The sequence below is a fragment of the Oncorhynchus keta genome, chromosome 33 (assembly GCF_023373465.1).
Source record: "Oncorhynchus keta strain PuntledgeMale-10-30-2019 chromosome 33, Oket_V2, whole genome shotgun sequence".
In the NCBI taxonomy this organism is placed as follows: Eukaryota; Metazoa; Chordata; class Actinopteri; order Salmoniformes; family Salmonidae; genus Oncorhynchus; species Oncorhynchus keta.
The window spans coordinates 19,737,654-19,759,779 of NC_068453.1; the positions used below are offsets into that span (position 1 = coordinate 19,737,654).

General features: G+C 44.6%; 1 protein-coding gene and 1 long non-coding RNA gene across 12 annotated transcripts in view; one reads left to right on the forward strand and one right to left on the reverse strand.

Moving 5' to 3' along the window:
* Positions 1-15,703, forward strand: part of LOC118366362 (PRKC apoptosis WT1 regulator protein-like) — an 87,142-nt gene extending 71,439 nt beyond the window's left edge. For both annotated transcript variants that reach the window (XM_035748974.2, XM_035748975.2), the window contains exons 6-7: positions 122-226; positions 12,479-15,703. In XM_035748974.2, the coding sequence (XP_035604867.1) occupies positions 122-226; positions 12,479-12,565 (192 nt within the window). In that variant the 3' untranslated portion in view covers positions 12,566-15,703. The remainder of the gene's footprint in view (positions 1-121; positions 227-12,478) is intronic.
* On the reverse strand, positions 8,572-12,451 carry LOC127914635 (uncharacterized). Of its 10 annotated transcripts, none has more exons than XR_008089150.1 (4): positions 10,802-12,451; positions 9,532-10,685; positions 9,022-9,301; positions 8,572-8,739 (listed from the first exon to the last, which is right to left on the reverse strand). It is a non-coding gene; the product is annotated as an uncharacterized LOC127914635 (long non-coding RNA). The 10 variants fall into 10 exon arrangements; XR_008089151.1 differs by lacking the exon at positions 8,572-8,739 and adding an exon at positions 8,764-8,853; XR_008089153.1 differs by lacking the exon at positions 8,572-8,739 and having other exon boundaries at positions 8,777-9,301; positions 9,532-10,397; positions 10,630-10,685.
* Positions 15,704-22,126: the final 6,423 nt, after the last annotated feature.

Below are 22,126 nucleotides of genomic sequence, written 5' to 3' on the forward strand. Positions count from 1 at the left end.
CATGGCTGAGGCTTCTATATTTGTTCTCTCTCGGTCTCTGTCTCTCTGTCTGTGTATGTGGACCATACCAATGTGCTGCAGGATGTGTTCTAACGTTAACTCTTTGCCCCTTCTTCCCCAGGAGCTGGCCAGACAGAGGCAGGAGAACGGGCAGCTGCTGAAAGCCCACCAGGATAAAGACGACCTGATTGGAAAGCTGAAGGAGGAGATTGACTTGCTGAATAGAGTGAGTGTTGGAGAGGGTTCGGCCAGGGTTGAGCGGGTAGAGGTGGGGTAGATTGTTGGAGGGTCAACCAGGATTGACAGGGTAAAGTTGGGCAAGAGTGGGGAGTGTTGGAGACTGTCATCCAGGGTTGAGAGGGTAGTGGCGGGTAGGCTGGGGAGTGTTGGAGAGAGTCAACCAGGGTAGATGTGGGCTAGGGTGGGCAGCCTCTAAGGCACTGAGATTTTAAGGTATTTAGAAGAGGTTACTATACAGATGTTAGAGTAACAAGGATAGATCTACTTTCACAATTATTCAAATAAATTTTTATTGGTCACATACACATGGTTAGCAGATGTTATTGCGAGTGTAGCGATATACTTGTGCTTCTAGTTCTGCCAGTGCAGCAATATCTAACATGTAGTTGAACAATTCCACAACACACAATCTAATACACACAAATCTAAGTAAGGAATGGAAGAAGAATATAAAGATATGGATGAGTGATAACCGAGCGGCATAGGTAAGATGTAATAGATGGTATAAAATACAGTATATACGTAAGAAATGAGTAATGCAAGATATGTAAACATTATTAAAGTGGCATTATAAAAGTCACTAGTGATCCATTTATTAAAGTGGCCAATGATTTCAAGTCTGTATGTAGGCAGCAGCCTCCCTGTGTTAGTGATGGCTGTTTAACAATCTGATGGCCTTAAGATAGAAGCTGTTTTCCAGTCTCTCGGTCCCTGCTTTGATGCACCTGTACTGACCTCGCCTTCTGGATGATAGCGGGGTGAACAGGCAGTGGCTCGGGTGGTTGTTGTCCTTGATGATCTTTTTGGCCTTCCTTTGACCTCGGGTGCTGTAGGTGTCCTGGAGGGCTAGTAGTTTGCCCCCGGGCGATGCGTTGTACAGACTGCACCACCCTCTGGAAAGCCTTGCAGTTGTGGGCAGTGCAGTTGCTGTATCAGGCGGTGATACTTCCCGACAGGATGCTCTCTATTGTATTATAAATTAATACTATGCTACTTAAATGATAATGTATGGTTCCCTTCTAGTCTAGAACACAGGTATAGTAATATATACCCATGTAGGGGTTTTTTCTTCCCATAATCCTTTGATGGACAACTCTATCTTGCCACGTCTAACTGCCACAGTTAAAGATGCACTATGCAGAAATAGCTCTGCCATTTCCTGGTTGCAAAAATTCAAATAGTTCGCTTAATTTCAGTTTGTGGCAACTGGTAAGTATAGTGTAGAGAATCATTGTACCATTTAAACAGCTGGTAAATATATTTTTCATAACCCCAAATATTTTATTTTCAGTATTAAAGCTGAAAACTGAAAGAAAAAAAATTCTAAAATGTAACTTATGGGAAGCATATAAATAGCACACGTAGAACAGATCTACCACTTCGACTTGCTTTCAATGAGAATTACTGATCTATAACACACACTTCTATGTGAATTGGTCAGGCCACCCAAAAAGTTACATATTGCAACTTTAATCTTTTTATAGTTTCTCTTAATTGTCAGTTGAAAGCTTGTCATTTTTAGTGACTGTGTACTGCAGAGGAAACTTGGAGCAATTCAGTCTCTCACAGCTGTGTTGAGTGAAGCCGAGGACGAAATAGAACCGATTGCCAAATTACCATGTCGCTATCTGCAGGCAATCAGCTTGATGTTGTAAAGCTGCTTCTCGGATAAGCAGAAGATTACAATTATCCAGCGCATGCAAGGATTAACACTTGCACAGGCACCCCCCCCAAAAGTCATTTTCTCATGTCCTCTCACTCTATCTCCCGTACCCCAACCTCTGAACTGGATCTGATTGGTGTTTCATCAACATTTTAAACTCATTGTCAACCACACGGGTCGTAACCCCATCTGGTTTTGGTCTACAGAGCCTGAAGTAAACAATATGCAAACCCTTTCGAGGTGCAGAGCTCTTCAGTTTCACTCCCCTGCACCCCATGGCAGTTTGGAGAAACAACTTTTTAGTTTCGCTCTGTGCCTCCTGACTTAAAACAGCTCCCCTTTTCAAAACATGTCATTTTCCCTTCCCTGACAGAGAGTTTATCGGATCGAGTCTGAAGAAAACACTAGGTCCCTGCTATAAGTCAAGAGTCCTTATGCCAATCAACATCCTACATGCTGTGGTTAAGAGAAACCCTTGTAGTGTGGAGTACGAGTCTGATTTCAATCATCCCCTGATATGTAACGTGACTTATAACCACTAGGGTTATCAGCCTATAATTAATTCATCATTAGTCAAGAGTTACTACATTTCCACTCCTATACGCTCCTGAATGTTATGTAACCATTTAGTAGTCCATGCATTAGGCTAAAACCAGACTCTGAATGTAAAGAGACAGCTGTGTCATGTGCCTCTTTCTCTAGAGACCAATTACATTGCTTCTCCTTGGCACCGGGGAGTCAGATCTGTGACAGCCTACAGGCAAAATACCCCACACCCTGTCTCCATACCTACTGTATACAGAGAGGCAAATACCCCACCCCCTGTCTCCATACCTATTGTATACAGAGAGGCAAATACCCCACACCCTGTCTCCATACCTATTGTATACAGAGAGGCAAATACCCCACCCCCTGTCTCCATACCTATTGTATACAGAGAGGCAAATACCCCACACCCTGTCTCCATACCTATTGTATACAGAGAGGCAAATACCCCACCCCCTGTCTCCATACCTATTGTATACAGAGAGGCAAATAACCCACCCCCTGTCTCCATACCTATTGTATACAGAGAGGCAAATACCCCACACCCTGTCTCCATACCTATTGTATACAGAGAGGCAAATACCCCACCCCCTGTCTCCATACCTATTGTATACAGAGAGGCAAATAACCCACCCCCTGTCTCCATACCTATTGTATACAGAGAGGCAAATACCCCACACCCTGTCTCCATACCTATTGTATACAGAGAGGCAAATACCCCACCCCCTGTCTCCATACCTATTGTATACAGAGAGGCAAATACCCCACACCCTGTCTCCATACCTATTGTATACAGAGAGGCAAATACCCCACACCCTGTCTCCATACCTATTGTATACAGAGAGGCAAATAACCCACCCCCTGTCTCCATACCTATTGTATACAGAGAGGCAAATACCCCACCCCCTGTCTCCATACCTATTGTATACAGAGAGGCAAATACCCCACACCCTGTCTCCATACCTATTGTATACAGAGAGGCAAATACCCCACACCCTGTCTCCATACCTATTGTATACAGAGAGGCAAATACCCCACCCCTGTCTCCATACCTATTGTATACAGAGAGGCAAATACCCCACACCCTGTCTCCATACCTATTGTATACAGAGAGGCAAATACCCCACCACCTGTCTCCATACCTATTGTATACAGAGAGGCAAATACCCCACCCCCTGTCTCCATACCTATTGTATACAGAGAGGCAAATACCCCACACCCTGTCTCCATACCTATTGTATACAGAGAGGCAAATACCCCACACCCTGTCTCCATACCTATTGTATACAGAGAGGCAAATACCCCACACCCTGTCTCCATACCTATTGTATACAGAGAGGCAAATACCCCACACCCTGTCTCCATACCTATTGTATACAGAGAGGCAAATACCCCACACCCTGTCTCCATACCTATTGTATACAGAGAGGCAAATACCCCACACCCAGTCTCCATACCTATTGTATACAGAGAGGCAAATACCCCACACCCTGTCTCCATACCTATTGTATACAGAGAGGCAACCTATTGTATACAGAGAGGCCCCACACCCTGTCTCCATACCTATTGTATACAGAGAGGCAAATACCCCACACCCTGTCTCCATACCTATTGTATACAGAGAGGCAAATACCCCACACCCTGTCTCCATACCTATTGTATACAGAGAGGCAAATACCCCACCCCCTCTCCATACCTATTGTATACAGAGAGGCAAATACCCCACCCCTGTCTCCATACCTATTGTATACAGAGAGGCAAATACTCCACCCCTGTCTCCATACCTATTGTATACAGAGAGGCAAATACCCACCCCTGTCTCCATACCTATTGTATACAGAGGCAGGCAATACCCCACACCCTGTCTCCATACCTATTGTATACAGAGAGGCAAATACCCCACACCCTGTCTCCATACCTATTGTATACAGAGAGGCAAATACCCCACCCCCTGTCTCCATACCTATTGTATACAGAGAGGCAAATACCCCACCACCTGTCTCCATACCTATTGTATACAGAGAGGCAAATACCCCACACCCTGTCTCCATACCTATTGTATACAGAGAGGCAAATACCCCACACCCTGTCTCCATACCTATTGTATACAGAGAGGCAAATACCCCACACCCTGTCTCCATACCTATTGTATACAGAGAGGCAAATACCCCACCCCCTGTCTCCATACCTATTGTATACAGAGAGGCAAATACCCCACCCCCTGTCTCCATACCTATTGTATACAGAGAGGCAAATACCCCACCCCCTGTCTCCATACCTATTGTATACAGAGAGGCAAATACCCCACCCCTGTCTCCATACCTATTGTATACAGAGAGGCAAATACCCCACACCCTGTCTCCATACCTATTGTATACAGAGAGGCAAATACCCCACACCCTGTCTCCATACCTATTGTATACAGAGAGGCAAATACCCCACACCCTGTCTCCATACCTATTGTATACAGAGAGGCAAATACCCCACACCCTGTCTCCATACCTATTGTATACAGAGAGGCAAATACCCCACACCCTGTCTCCATACCTACTGTATACAGAGAGGCAAATACCCCACACCCTGTCTCCATACCTATTGTATACAGAGAGGCAAATACCCCACACCCTGTCTCCATACCTAATGTATACAGAGGCAAATACCCCACCCCCTGTCTCCATACCTAATGTATACAGAGAGGCAAATACCCCACCCCCTGTCTCCATACCTATTGTATACAGAGAGGCAAATACCCCACCCCCTGTCTCCATACCTATTGTATACAGAGAGGCAAATACCCCACCCCCTGTCTCCATACCTATTGTATACAGAGAGGCAAATACCCCACACCCTGTCTCCATACCTATTGTATACAGAGAGGCAAATACCCCACACCCTGTCTCCATACCTATTGTATACAGAGAGGCAAATACCCCACACCCTGTCTCCATACCTATTGTATACAGAGAGGCAAATACCCCACACCCTGTCTCCATACCTATTGTATACAGAGAGGCAAATACCCCACACCCTGTCTCCATACCTATTGTATACAGAGAGGCAAATACCCCACACCCTGTCTCCATACCTATTGTATACAGAGAGGCAAATACCCCACACCCTGTCTCCATACCTATTGTATACAGAGAGGCAAATACCCCACACCCTGTCTCCATACCTATTGTATACAGAGAGGCAAATACCCCACCCCTGTCTCCATACCTATTGTATACAGAGAGGCAAATACCCCACCCCTGTCTCCATACCTATTGTATACAGAGAGGCAAATACCCCACACCCTGTCTCCATACCTATTGTATACCTATTGAGAGAGGCAAATACCCCACACCCTGTCTCCATACCTATTGTATACAGAGAGGCAAATACCCCACCCCTGTCTCCATACCTATTGTATACAGAGAGGCAAATACCCCACCACCTGTCTCCATACCTATTGTATACAGAGAGGCAAATACCCCACCCCCTGTCTCCATACCTATTGTATACAGAGAGGCAAATACCCCACCACCTGTCTCCATACCTATTGTATACAGAGAGGCAAATACCCCACCCCCTGTCTCCATACCTATTGTATACAGAGAGGCAAATACCCCACACCCTGTCTCCATACCTATTGTATACAGAGAGGCAAATACCCCACCCCCTGTCTCCATACCTATTGTATACAGAGAGGCAAATACCCCACCCCTGTCTCCATACCTATTGTATACAGAGAGGCAAATACCCCACACCCTGTCTCCATACCTATTGTATACAGAGAGGCAAATACCCCACACCCTGTCTCCATACCTATTGTATACAGAGGAGGCAAATACCCCACACCCTGTCTCCATACCTATTGTATACAGAGAGGCAAATACCCCACACCCTGTCTCCATACCTATTGTATACAGAGAGGCAAATACCCCACACCCTGTCTCCATACCTATTGTATACAGAGAGGGCAAAATACCCCACCCCTGTCTCCATACCTATTGTATACAGAGGCAAATACCCCACCCCTGTCTCCATACCTATTGTATACAGAGAGGCAAATACCCCACACCCTGTCTCCATACCTATTGTATACAGAGGCAAATACCCCACACCCTGTCTCCATACCTATTGTATACAGAGTAGAGCAAATACCCCACACCCTGTCTCCATACCTATTGTAGACCCACACTGTAGAGAGGACAAATACCCCACCCCTGTCTCCATACCTATTGTGTATACAGAGGCAAATACCCCACACCCTGTCTCCATACAGAGAGGCAAATACAGAGGCAAATACCACACCCTGTCTCCATACCTACCGTAGACCCACACTGTATACAGAAAGACAAATACCCCACACCCTGTCTCCATACCTACCCACACTGTATACAGAGAGGCAAATACCCCACCCCTGTCTCCATACCTATTGTAGACCCACACTGTACAGAGGCAAATACCCCACACCCTGTCTCCATACCTACCGTAGACCCACACTGTATACAGAGAGACAAATACCCCACACCCTGTCTCCATACCTATTGTATACAGAGAGGCAAATACCCCACACCCTGTCTCCATACCTATTGTATACAGAGAGGCAAATACCCCACACCCTGTCTCCATACCTATTGTATACAGAGAGGCAAATACCCCACACCCTGTCTCCATACCTACCGTAGACTCACACTGTATACAGAGAGACGAATACCCCACACCCTGTCTCCATACCTACTGTATACAGAGAGGCAAATACCCCACACCCTGTCTCCATACCTACTGTATACAGAGAGGCAAATACCCCACACCCTGTCTCCATACCTATTGTATACAGAGAGGCAAATACCCCACACCCTGTCTCCATACCTATTGTATACAGAGAGGCAAATACCCCACCCCCTGTCTCCATACCTATTGTATACAGAGAGGCAAATACCCCACACCCTGTCTCCATACCTAATGTATACAGAGGCAAATACCCCACCCCTGTCTCCATACCTAATGTATACAGAGAGGCAAATACCCCACCCCCCTGTCTCCATACCTATTGTATACAGAGAGGCAAATACCCCACCCCTGTCTCCATACCTATTGTATACAGAGAGGCAAATACCCCACCCCCTGTCTCCATACCTATTGTATACAGAGAGGCAAATACCCCACACCCTGTCTCCATACCTATTGTATACAGAGAGGCAAATACCCCACACCCTGTCTCCATACCTATTGTATACAGAGAGGCAAATACCCCACACCCTGTCTCCATACCTATTGTATACAGAGAGGCAAATACCCCACACCCTGTCTCCATACCTATTGTATACAGAGAGGCAAATACCCCACACCCTGTCTCCATACCTATTGTATACAGAGAGGCAAATACCCCACCCCCTGTCTCCATACCTATTGTATACAGAGAGGCAAATACCCCACACCCTGTCTCCATACCTATTGTATACAGAGAGGCAAATACCCCACCCCTGTCTCCATACCTATTGTATACAGAGAGGCAAATACCCCACCCCTGTCTCCATACCTATTGTATACAGAGAGGCAAATACCCCACCCCCTGTCTCCATACCTATTGTATACAGAGAGGCAAATATACCTATTGTATACAGAGAGGCAAATACACCCCTGTCTCCATACCTATTGTATACAGAGAGGCAAATACCCCACACCCTGTCTCCATACCTATTGTATACAGAGAGGCAAATACCCCACACCCTGTCTCCATACCTATTGTATACAGAGAGGCAAATACCCCACACCCTGTCTCCATACCTATTGTATACAGAGAGGCAAATACCCCACACCCTGTCTCCATACCTATTGTATACAGAGAGGCAAATACCCCACCCCCTGTCTCCATACCTATTGTATACAGAGAGGCAAATACCCCACACCCTGTCTCCATACCTATTGTATACAGAGAGGCAAATACCCCACACCCTGTCTCCATACCTATTGTATACAGAGAGGCAAATACCCCACACCCTGTCTCCATACCTATTGTATACAGAGAGGCAAATACCCCACACCCTGTCTCCATACCTATTGTATACAGAGAGGCAAATACCCCACACCCTGTCTCCATACCTACTGTATACAGAGGCAAATACCCCACACCCTGTCTCCATACCTATTGTAGACCCACACTTTATACAGAGGCAAATACCCCACACCCTGTCTCCATACCTACTGTATACAGAGAGGCAAATACCCCACACCCTGTCTCCATACCTATTGTAGACCCACACTGTATACAGAGGCAAATACCCCACACCCTGTCTCCATACCTATTGTAGACCCACACTGTATACAGAGAGGCAAATACCCCACACCCTGTCTCCATACCTATTGTAGACCCACACTGTATACAGAGGCAAATACCCCACACCCTGTCTCCATACCTACTGTAGACCCACACTGTATACAGAGAGACAAATACCCCACACCCTGTCTCCATACCTACCGTAGACCCACACTGTATACAGAGGCAAATACCCCACACCCTGTCTCCATACCTACCGTAGACCCACACTGTATAGAGGCAAATACCCCACACCCTGTCTCCATACCTATTGTAGACCCACACTGTATACAGAGGCAAATACCCCACACCCTGTCTCCATACCTATTGTAGACCCACACTGTATACAGAGGCAAATACCCCACACCCTGTCTCCATACCTATTGTAGACCCACACTGTATACAGAGGCAAATACCCCACACCCTGTCTCCATACCTATTGTAGACCCACACTGTATACAGAGGCAAATACCCCACACCCTGTCTCCATACCTATTGTAGACCCACACTGTATACAGAGGCAAATACCCCACACCCTGTCTCCATACCTACTGTAGACCCACACTGTATACAGAGAGACAAATACCCCACACCCTGTCTGCATACCTATTGTAGACCCACACTGTATACAGAGGCAAATACCCCACACCCTGTCTCCATACCTATTGTAGACCCACACTGTATACAGAGAGGCAAATACCCCACACCCTGTCTCCATACCTACTGTAGACCCACACTGTATACAGAGAGACAAATACCCCACACCCTGTCTCCATACCTATTGTAGACCCACACTGTATACAGAGGCAAATACCCCACACCCTGTCTCCATACCTATTGTAGACCCACACTGTATACAGAGAGACAAATACCCCACACCCTGTCTCCATACCTATTGTAGACCCACACTGTATACAGAGAGACAAATACCCCACACCCTGTCTCCATACCTATTGTAGACCCACACTGTATACAGAGAGGCAAATACCCCACACCCTGTCTCCATACCTACTGTAGACCCACACTGTATACAGAGAGACAAATACCCCACACCCTGTCTCCATACCTACCGTAGACCCACACTGTTTACAGAGAGACAAATACCCCACACCCTGTCTCCATACCTACCGTAGACCCACACTGTATACAGAGGCAAATACCCCACACCCTGTCTCCATACCTATTGTAGACCCACACTGTATACAGAGAGGCAAATACCCCACACCCTGTCTCCATACCTACTGTAGACCCACACTGTATACAGAGAGACAAATACCCCACACCCTGTCTCCATACCTACCGTAGACCCACACTGTTTACAGAGAGACAAATACCCCACACCCTGTCTCCATACCTATTGTAGACCCACACTGTATACAGAGAGACAAATACCCCACACCCTGTCTCCATACCTATTGTAGACCCACACTGTATACAGAGAGGCAAATACCCCACACCCTGTCTCCATACCTACTGTAGACCCACACTGTATACAGAGAGACAAATACCCCACACCCTGTCTCCATACCTACCGTAGACCCACACTGTTTACAGAGAGACAAATACCCCACACCCTGTCTCCATACCTACCGTAGACCCACACTGTATACAGAGAGGCAAATACCCCACACCCTGTCTCCATACCTATTGTAGACCCACACTGTATACAGAGAGACAAATACCCCACACCCTGTCTCCATACCTATTGTAGACCCACACTGTATACAGAGAGACAAATACCCCACACCCTGTCTCCATACCTACTGTAGACCCACACTGTATACAGAGAGACAAATACCCCACACCCTGTCTCCATACCTACTGTAGACCCACACTGTATACAGAGAGACAAATACCCCACACCCTGTCTCCATACCTATTGTAGACCCACACTGTATACAGAGGCAAATACCCCACACCCTGTCTCCATACCTACCGTAGACCCACACTGTATACAGAGAGGCAAATACCCCACACCCTGTCTCCATACCTACTGTAGACCCACACTGTATACAGAGAGGCAAATACCCCACACCCTGTCTCCATACCTATTGTAGACCCACACTGTATACAAAAAGGCATTCTCCATACCTATTGTAGACCCACACTGTATACAGAAAGGCAAATACCCCACACCCTGTCTCCATACCTATTGTAGACCCACACTGTATACAGAAAGGCAAATACCCCACACCCTGTCTCCATACCTACTGTAGATCCACACTGTATACACTGTATACAGTGAAACACATTCCTATTGTTTTGTATTTTTCTAAAATGGATGGCATTCACTCACTTTGAAGGTTTCATATATCATTGTCTAGCTCCTGGCATTGCATATTGAGAAGAAATCCGAGGTCAGAGTTTCTGTTTCCTGAGTCTACAGTCTTGGGCCAGTGGTCCAGTGTTCCCAGCACTCCGAGACCATCAACAAACTCTCCCCATCGCATGACCCCTGCTCACATTATCTGTGTCACATGTTTTGGCATTGGGAAACCCAGCAGGAGGCCTCTGAAATATTCCAAATACTCTGAAATATTCCAAATACTCTGAAATATTCCAAAAGAGAGTTTGCAGCCTTCCTCGATGAGGCATTCCAATGCAAACAAGCCCCGAGTCTCCCCTGCCAACAAATACAGTTGCTGAACAGTGTTGATTTTGCACATTTCAGGAACTTGCAAGTGTCCTCAATGCCTGGCTGTCTTTATTATCTTCACATTTCTTCATTAAGATAGCCACTGCAGTCTACAGCCTATTAGCCATGTGGAGGAGGCCATATAACTGTTGGATCAGAGACCACTGATAGCATCACATGAACAGGACCTCATAAGAGGCAGCCTCCCTGTGGGAACACTCGCCGGGGCGATAGTGATCAGAAATGTCCCTCTGAGAGGTTACTGCAAGGCCTGATGGGAAGGCAGGAGATAAGGAACAGATCCAGTGTGGCGTCTCTTTCTCGCGGCGCTTGAAGATTGAACTGTGACTCACTAGCAGAGTTTGTTTTGTAGGGAAGGCTTGGATAAGGCTGAGGTGCTGGCAGATGATATGACCCTGGAAGAAAACATCTGACTCTGGGTGTTGGCTACATAGAACGCAGGCTCAAGCAGGTGCATGCAAATTGAAGTACATGTGGATATAATCTATTTTGGGAGATTAAATTAAATGTGAATAAAGTTATTAGTCGGTTGTAACTTAAAAAGGTTCAAATGGTATGCCGGAGGCAGTCGTCAGATGCGAAATGAGACTGCTTTTCTCCCCTTGTGTCAGAGCTCAGACAGTGAGCTGTTCTGTAGCCACAGCATGTCTGTGGCTTTGTGACCTCCAGTGTTTGACTTGCAGACTACCTCGCTTTTTAAGTTTCCGACAAGTACGGCTTAGCTAATCTTGACGGTCGCCTGTCGCTTCCGCCAGTGATGGAGGAAGCCGAAAATTAGAAGTGTCACTTTTAGATCAGCGCTTTGATGGGAGTGCGTCATGGCAATGGGGCTCCTCATTTGTGTCTAATTGGAGCTGTTCAAGTTTAATTTGTTATTATCAAGGCAATTCTGCTGAAGAGAGACCCGGGAGGTGAAACTCTTCGTTCCACCTCTCACTCTCTCATCTTTCTCTAAACTGACAAGCTAACTCTCTGAGGTAAAAATAAGGCAGATCTTGCATGATGAAAGTAAATGACTTCCTTTAGATCAAGCTGAAGTGGAGCTGTATCCTTTGTTTTTGTTTTGCAGGACCTCGATGACATTGAGGATGAGAACGAGCAGCTGAAGCAGGAGAACAAAACTCTCCTGAAGGTGGTGGGCCAGCTGACGAGGTAGAACCCAACGGGCCACGGATCCCCACTTCCAAAAAGAACAAACCACCCCTCCCTCCAACGGAGTGCCCCTCCCAAGCTCTTACACCCCCTGCTCTCACCCTTCCCTTTCTACCCTCGGCCCAAGTCCAGCATGTCCTTTCTCTGTGTCAGTGGTATCTCTGTTATTGTCGCTGGGTGGAAGGGGACATTTGAAAGTAGCTTTTAGAGCCTTTGTGTCATATACACACCTTTTCATTCTGTTCTGAGGGGAACCTGAAGCCACTGAGAGCTCTAGTCCTATTTAGATCCAATGGGGTGTCTAAAGGAGGTTCTGTGATGGTATATTTAATGTAAATCTCTTGTACATAGGCCATTTAGATTTGTTCTTTTTTGATGAATCTTAAAAAGGAAAAGGAAATTGAATGTACGTGGTGCATCACCGAGCACATGAGGGATGTTTTGTTTGTTTTAGGAACTAAAAGAGGTCTTGGACATTTTGACTCTAATGATCTGTTGACCAAGGTATATAATGCTTGCCTAGGTTATGTGCAACCAGCTCTCTGCTTCTGTTCATCTGCATCATTACAGTGCAAATACGTTGTCAGCCCAGTGACCATATTATCCATCTCAGCACTAAAACCTGGTCTCCATCTACACGTGAAACAACCTGCTCTGTGATGGAGCCTATGTCATTTAGACCAAATTCAAGACAAAATCCCTGCTACCATCAGCCAAAGTGGGCATAATGCCTAGCACGTTTACGGAGGTCTTTTTTGAAAATCCATTAGTTCCATTTCCCCAAGGGGATAAAAAAAAAAGCCTGGTGCTTTTTCTGTTCATGTTGATGGCGCTTTTACTCTCTTGTTCCGATTTATACTTGGTACATTTTAATCACTGGGGTCGTTTCAGCTAAACTAGGGTATGCTGGTGACATGGGTGGGGGGATAAAGTTGAAGCTTTATTTACTGCATTTCTACACAATTTAAAAACTCTAAAATGGTATTCGGAGAACAAAAACAAGCTAAATTGACTTCTGCCATAATACGCTAAACTGCTATTGCCTTTTAATGGGGGATTTGAATGATTTTAGTAGCCTATTTTATATTGTTGTTGTTGAGCTAGGATATGATGACTGCCATACTCAATTCACGCCCTAATTTTTAACCCAGGTGGTATATTTTCAACCTGAAGTCATTCAAATATATATAGTCCCATTTATAAATCATAAAAAGCAAGCAATTTGTTTTCATTAATTCTATGCTTTTTAGCCATTTCAATGTTGAAAATGAAATATTATAGTATTGTTGATGGGGAGAGGTCTTGAGGTTACACCCCAGTAGAACATACATGTGGAATCTTTTGAAATGCGTTTTGCATCTGTAACTCAAGCGTTTACAGCTTGTTCTGTTTGCAATATTGATAGGTGTAGCTGCTCTTGGTATATAGTGAGCAAGAGTTATAGAGTAAGCTACTGCAGTGCATTTTGTTGTAACCAAATCAACTGAAGGAACATAATTTTTGAAATTCATCTTTTTTTTGATTTCTCAAGACAGTGATGTGGCTGTGAGAAGTTCTATTACTTGACCCAGCTGTATTTAGAGCATTGCATTACATACAGGGGCCCATTTTGTGCTGAAACAAATGTGTGGCTCTTGCATCATGTACTCTATAAAAGCCCACTGGGTGGTAAAGATTTGAGGTTTTAGACATTACTGGGGTACATCTCGATATAGAAACCCCTCTTACCGGTAGGTAGAGACACACACACACACACACACACACACACACACACACACACACACACACACACACACACACACACACACACACACACACACACACACCTTACAGAAAAAACATGTGAAACCATGTGTTTTTGGAACATTTCATGTGTTAGTTTCACATTAACCTTTCACATTTTGATTCAAATGTGAATCTTTTTTGGGATATATTTTTCACTTGAGATTTCACCGGTGATGGCCTGCAAATAAAACAGATTTGTTAGAATGCACACACGGTGCTTTTAACAATGTTTTCAACTCTCATATTTGTCACACTTTGACATACATGATTACATTGTGTATGTTTGTTTATACAGTAATTGTTATTCCACATGTCCTCGCTGAGGATTTCAACTCCCAACCTCTTAGTTCATGGCATTCCCATATATTCCTACACTTTGGACTTCAAAGTAAATCTGTTTTGTTAAAAGTACATATTTATCGGTGTGATTCAGGAGTAATGTTAAAACAGAATAGTATGCCCCTCCAGCATTAGACAACTGTACAGAAAACCCTCAAATTGCTGCAATAAGTAAATTAGTTAAATGATGAGAGAATAGTCAGATTAACTCAAGTAAAATGGCAGTGTAGATGGCACTCTTTTGGTAAGTGCAGAGATGTAGGGGAATGCTTCAGAGTTTGTGCCACAACCGAAAGATCAGTTTACCACAAATCCAGACGATGTTAAGAGTTTAAATCCCAGGTCGCCTCATATTGATTTTCCTATTTTAGTTAAACAGCGTACCACTTACTTTAAAACCTCCATACCATGTATTTACTTATCATGTTACGTCTTGATGAATTGTAAAACAAAGGTCTTGAGAACATCTTACAAACATGTTCCTCAATGACTTTATTGGGATGTTGTGTTGTGGTCCACTGGAGTTTTTTTGTTGTCTAGTTCCAGTTTTGTTCCAGGGACGTCCCCAAGGACGTTGTTAGGATGTTCTTGGAATGTTGTCATGGTCCCCTGGAGGTTTTATCTAGTTCCTGGTTTGTTCCAAGGATTTTCCCCAGGATGTTCTGAGCACATTCCTGGGATGTTGTGTCATGGTCCCCTGGAGGTTTTGTCTAGTTCCCGGTTTGTTTCAAAAATGTCCACCAGGATGTTTTTAGCACATTCTTGGGATGATGTTGTCATGGTCCCCTGAAGGTTTTTGTCTAGCTCAAATGTTGTCACATGTAGTTTCATGGTGTCACGTTGACATTTTGCTTCCCAAGTTGTCACGTTTATTTCACATATGTTCTCACATGTTGTTTTACATGTCACATGAACTTCATGTGACGTGTTTTTCTGTAAGGGACACACACACCTCATTCTCTCTACATTATGCATGTACAGAAGATGAAGTCATTTAATAAAAGTTTGATTATCTCTCTGTCGACTCGTTAGTGTTTATTAAGGTTAATTTGATGTGGTGATACGATACCACTGAGCTGGTATGTAACGTGACAGTGGGGGTTCAGTTGTGTGCTCCCCAACCATGGTTATTCATCATCGCCAATCACCTCGTCTTCTGACTGGAGAGGGACCACCCATCCCTGGCGACGCCGCGTCTCCAAGACACATCGACGCTGGACTAATTTAGCAATGCCATCCAAGTTAATTAGTCTCCCTCGCCTTGAGACATTCATTCCTCCTTCCTGTAGTTTGAAATAATCTCCTTTTTAAACCCCCTGTTTTGTCTTTTTTCCCCGTCTTGTTCTCAAACTTGACAGTCTTGACTGCTTCTCCTCTGCGTAGTAAAACTAGCATTAACTGAGTTTCAACCCACTACCTGGAGCTTCACCTCCTCTCACCTGTTCCTTAACCAGCCCTCTGAAAGGCACTCACCACAGCCTCATGGGGACATGTTTGGAAAATGGAGGGATGTAGTTTTTGTTCATGCTAAATCCATGTAATTATTCTTACTGATACATGTCACAGTTGGGCTCTCATCAAAGCTCTAATGGCACTAACGAAAGTACGGGACTGCAGCGTTATCAGATATAATTTTACCTTTACTTTTAAACTAACTTTTTTTTTTAAATGTAACAGAGGTGGCTTTTTTTCTTCAGTGAGCTGAGGCCTGGAGGCTAGTTGATATGGATGGAATGGCCACGTCCGTGTCCACCGAAATGCATTTGATCCTGTGGAACTGATAGTCATTGGAGAAAAAATAAAACCAACCCTTATCTTGTTTATTGAAGGAGGCCATATTTCATTATCAGCGGTTTCTTACTCTTGGTCCTCAGAGCCAATCTCCTCCATCTCTGGGATCTCTGGTGCAAGGAACCACTCACCCAGCTGAGGATGGCAGGGGTCGGGGGGAGAGATGGCCGGAGAGAATATATGGGTTATTTTGTCTCCCCTGAATTGGCTGGCTGGTTTGGAACCATCTGCTCAGAAAAATACCCCCCTGAAAGAATAAAAAACAATTGCCCATATGGCATTTTGTTTAGACTAAGGTAATATTTCTCTAAAACCATTCTTAACCAGTAGATCCTGTTCTATTGATATGGAACCTACGAGATCTCCCACACGTCGCACTCGCATCAAAATTAGGATACATTCTGCAGCGAGTCTTTTGTAACACAGATTAATAGCTTTGGCATTTGTGGAAGCTTGGTGGACCCTGTGGCTTGCTACTAGACTAGTGAGGGATTTTTTTTTGACTCGCTCTCCCACCAACGCTCAAACGCAAACAACACCATGTCAGAAAGAGGGGGAGGTGGAAAAACACACTAGGGCCACGTGCTGTGCTGCCCTTTCAGAAATACCCTGTAAAAGTCAATAGGGAGGAAAGGTGCCATTTTCAGACCAATAAGCAACATAAACCATTGACAGACCAAAGGCATTTCATTCACCACAGAACTCCTACGAATGTATGATTCATAGCGCGATAGATTCTCATACTTTCATTTTGGTGTATGTGTACTTTGATTAAGCTTATAGTAAGTTATGTTATTGCTGTAGTATTACAGGTTTTAATCATTCCTTACCAAGGCACAGTACATACCTCAGGGGACCCATTATAAGACTATGCAATTAGACTGTTGATCTGACTCCATAAAGATCAAATATGCAAGAGAGTATAGTTGAGTTAGTAATAGGCAGTCAAGAAAGGAATGTGTATTTAATTACTTTGCAAGATGAACGCTACATTATACAAGGCATAAACTTAAGTTACAAAGTATTACAAGGCATTAGTCTAAGCATGATCATGGAGAGAGTGAGAGGTCATAGCCATGCAACCAATAGTCCCTGGGGTGGGGAACGAAATAAATTGTATCTGAGATGTTGACCAATAGTATTACTCTAAAGTTAACCTCCAATCAGATATCTGACATATAGGATCTAAAGAACCTCAGAACCTCTGCATCTCAGAGGTGTGACAGGGGGTTGGCAAGACAACACCGGGAATGCTGAATTCCTAAGACAATACATTTACATTACATTTAAGTCATTTAGCAGACGCTCTTATCCAGAGCGACTTACAAATTGGTGCATTCACCTTATGACATCCACCCCTTTGTTGATAAGGGTTCCTTCAGGGGCTACAAGGGTATCATAAGAACATAATATTTATGTTCTACTTTTTTGGGGGGGTGGCATCTGAGTAAAAAGACAAAAAGAAGCACACCATGTCCTCTGTGCTTTGCTGGGTGCATTCTTAAATGACAATAACCTTTTCTTCCTCTTAGTTGAATGCGAGGCTTCTAAGCCACATGGGCATTGGTCTGTGATGGCCAGTGGGACAAGAGACATTGTTGGAACCTAATTTCTGTGGTCCTTTTGTGAAACTTGAGGTCAAGTTCAAGGCAGGACAGTTGGATAGCCAGGCACTGTAGTAATGGTAGATATAACGTGTCATTGTTTTTCTGGCTTAATCCACTGGTGCCTCGTTGTCCTGATGACTGTCATGTTGGGGGCATCAATGTCACCTTGAAGCTGCATCCTCAAAATGAACTACATCAGCCTCAACATGGATTGTGTAAACCAGGATTTATTCAATAGTATTTGTGTACAGTTGTCGATACTCTAGGCAAGAAGTCCTCATACAACATATGGAACTGTCGAGTCCCATGATTAGAACCGGAGCACGGCAGGCTTCAGTAGTGCTCTTCTCAGCTGGAAATAAAGTTGGCTGTTCCAAAGATCCAGTATTGGTCGCCATGGCAACGAGTTATGATGCAGATCCTGATCCATCTTTCTAAACTGGTCTGCGCACACCCATGCAGACACACACACACAACCTGCCTGCTAATTCCACCAACATCTTTTGCATTGTTGGGTGAGAACACTAACGACAGAATACTCCATATATAGACTATGGGGAATTTTGTTGCCCCTTTTTTATTTGCTGGAGAAAACTACCTTGAGCGCCACCTATTTTAATTATGTGGAAGAAACAAGTTGAAATAACATATCCAATGTCTTCAACTTTCAAAGGAATTTCAATTTGAAGAATGACTCACACAACCTACACTGTGTAGATAGCAATCATGTTCAGTACCAGTTGTGTTTTTCTACCCTGCTTCAATTGCTCTGCTCTACCAGTGGATGGCCGTGTTCTCACCACATCCATGCAACCTATTCAATCCACTACACTGGGGCTGTCAAACTCATTCCACGGAGGGCCGAGTGCCTGGTTTTTCCTTTCAATTAAGACCTAGACAACCAGATGAGGGGAGTTCCTTACTAATTAGTGACCTTAATTCATCAATCAAGTGCAAGGGTGGAGCAAAAACCTGCAGGCACTCGGCCCTCCGTGGAATGAGTTTGACACGTACACTGATTCATATCTCTCTTTGCTACACACACGGTGTCCTGTTAATGCTTTACCTTTGTTCTGTTTGGGTACAACAGTCCTGCCTGCCGTATCTCAGTTGTATGCTTGAGAGGAAATGAAAATTAATGAATTCAATAGCTGCAAATTAAGTCAAATACTGTCGTTTGTATTACATAGGAATGCCCTTTGCACTGTACAGTCACAAATGAACAGCATGTTCTATAAACCAGTGTTGTTATTATGCTAACGTGGCATGCTAGCCTGTGGAAACTCATAAAGCCCCTGTGGGAGGCCTGTGTTCTACAAGAGCCTCCCTCTCACAGCACCACCACTAGCTATGGACAAAACACAAAGGCAGAAGATTATTACTGTCAATACTATGGAGGCAGAGAAAATAAAAAATCTCTTGAGTCTGCCAATATTCGCATGTGGGACCGTTGTACACTTTAATTTGTTTCATGATAGTGATGAATCCCAATGTAATTCTGGACACTAATAACAGTAGTAGTCGAGTTATGAATACAAAAAGCCCTCAAATAGGTTCCTAGTAGCTATTTCCAGTGAAAGTGCATGGATCTCAAGGTTGTGATGGTTACACATAAAGCCACACGACATACAGAATATGAAACATCTCTGGGGAGCATCAATGGTCCCTGAAGGTCACTTTACAGTGTTTCCATCACAGCCCGTCTGGCTCCCCTTCTGGGAAAGCTTGTTGCTGTTGTGGTTTTGTTATGTACTGTGATTTAGGGGTCCACACACACACACACACACACACACACACACACACACACACAGCCTCTCTCTCTGTAGGAGCGAGGCAGAGGTGCATGTTATGCTCAGAGCAGAGTCTCATTCTCAGTACTCTCCAGGGATGCAAACACGCACAACACGACTAGACCGCTGGGCTGGCGCAGAGACAGCGGAACACCTCCAGGGAATCAAATAAAATTTTATTTGGCACATACACATGGTTAGCAGATGTTAATGCGAGTGTAGCGAAATGCTTGTGCTTCTTGTTCCGACAATGCAGTAATAACCAGCGAGTAATCTAACCTAACAATTCCACAACTACTATCTTATACAGACAAGTGTAAAGGGATAAAGAATATGTACATAAAGATATGAATGAGTGATGGTACAGAACGGCATAGACAAGATGCAGTAGATGGTATCGAGTACAGTATATACATATGAGATGAGTAATGTAGGGTATGTAAACAAAGTGGCATAGTTTAAAGTGGCTAGTGATACATGTATTACATAAATATGCAGTAGATGATATAGAGTACAGAATATACAGTGGGGAGAACAAGTATTTGATACACTGCCGATTTTGCAGGTTTTCCTACTTACAAAGTATGTAGAGGTCTGTAATTTTTATAATAGGTACACTTCAACTGTGAGAGACGGAATCGAAAACAAAAATCCAGAAAATCACATTGTATGATTTTTAAGTAATTCATTTGCATTTTATTGCATGACCAATTCAGTTTGTCCGTGATGTGTACGCCAAGGTACTTAAAACTTACTACCCTCTCCACTACTGTCCTGTCGATGTGGATAGCGGGGTGCTCCCTCTGCTGTTTCCTAAAGACCACAATCATCTCCTTTGTTTTGTTGACGTTGAGTGTGAGGTTATTTTCCTGACACCACACTCCGAGGGCCCTCACCTCCTCCCTGTAGGCTGTCTCGTCGTTGTTGGTAATCAAGCCTACCACTGTAGTGTCGTCCACAAACTTGATGATTGAGTTGGAGGCGTGCATGGCCACGCAGTCGTGGGTGAACAGGGAGTACAGGAGAGGGCTCAGAACGCACCCTTGTGGGCCCCAGGATTGAGGATCAGCGGGTGGAGATGTTGTTACCTACCCTCACCACCTGGGGGCGGCCCGTCAGGAAGTCCAGTACCCAGTTGCACAGGGCGGGGTCGAGACCCAGGGTTACGAATGCAGCATCAGTCACAGTCAACAAAACACAGTCGTGAGCTCAGGCGATAGTTGTCATTTGTCTGCTGGACAATGTAGGTACTCAGGTAAAATGGGAGCTGTCTCATTATGGCCTTATGAACAAAAACGCAACAAAGACTTAGTCTATGAAGGAAGGCCAGCCCACTCTTGTATAGAGGGTACAGTGATGAGTGAGGGATTTGGATTTTGTAACAAACCTCATCGCCCAACAGTACACTGTGTCACAGGTCCTGCCTACAGGTCCTTCCTACAGGTCGCTCTTTCTCTCTCTTACTCTAGTTGTGTTATCTTACTCTAGTTGTGATTCTCTCGTTAACACAGGTGTGAGTGTTGATGAGGACAAGGCTGGGGATCACTCTGTCATGCTGATTGAGTTCGAATAACATTACTGGAAGCTTCAACTGAGGGTGGTGCTTGGAGTCATTGTTCTTCCTATGTTATCCAAGGTTACCTGCAAGAAAACATGTGCTGTCGTCATTGATTTGCACAAAAAGGACTTTACATGCAAGGATATTGCTGCCAGTAAGATTGCACCCAAATCAACCATTTATCAGATCATCAAGAACTTCAAGGAGAGCGGTTCAATTGTTGTGAAGAAGGCTTCAGGGCGCCCAAGAAAGTCCAGCAAGCGCCAGGACCATCTCCTAAAGTTGATTCAGCTGCGGGATCGGGGCACCACCAGTACAGAGCTTGCTCAGGATTGGGAGCAGGCAGGTGTGAGTGCATCTGCACGCACAGTGAGGCAAAGACTTTTGGAGGATGACCTGGTGTCAAGAAGGGCAGCAAAGAAGCCACTTCTCTCCATGAAAAACATCAGGGACAGACTGATGTTCTGCAAAAGGTACAGGGATTGGACTGCTGAGGACTGGGGTAAAGTCATTTTCTCTGATGAATTCCATTTCCGATTGTTTGGGGCATCTAGAAAAAAGCTTTGTCCGGAGAAGACAATGTGAGCGCTACCATCAGTCCTGTGTCATGCCAACAGTAAAGCATTCTGAGACCATTCATGTGTGGGGTTGCTTCAGCCAAGGGAGTGGGCTCACTCACAATTTTGAAGAACACT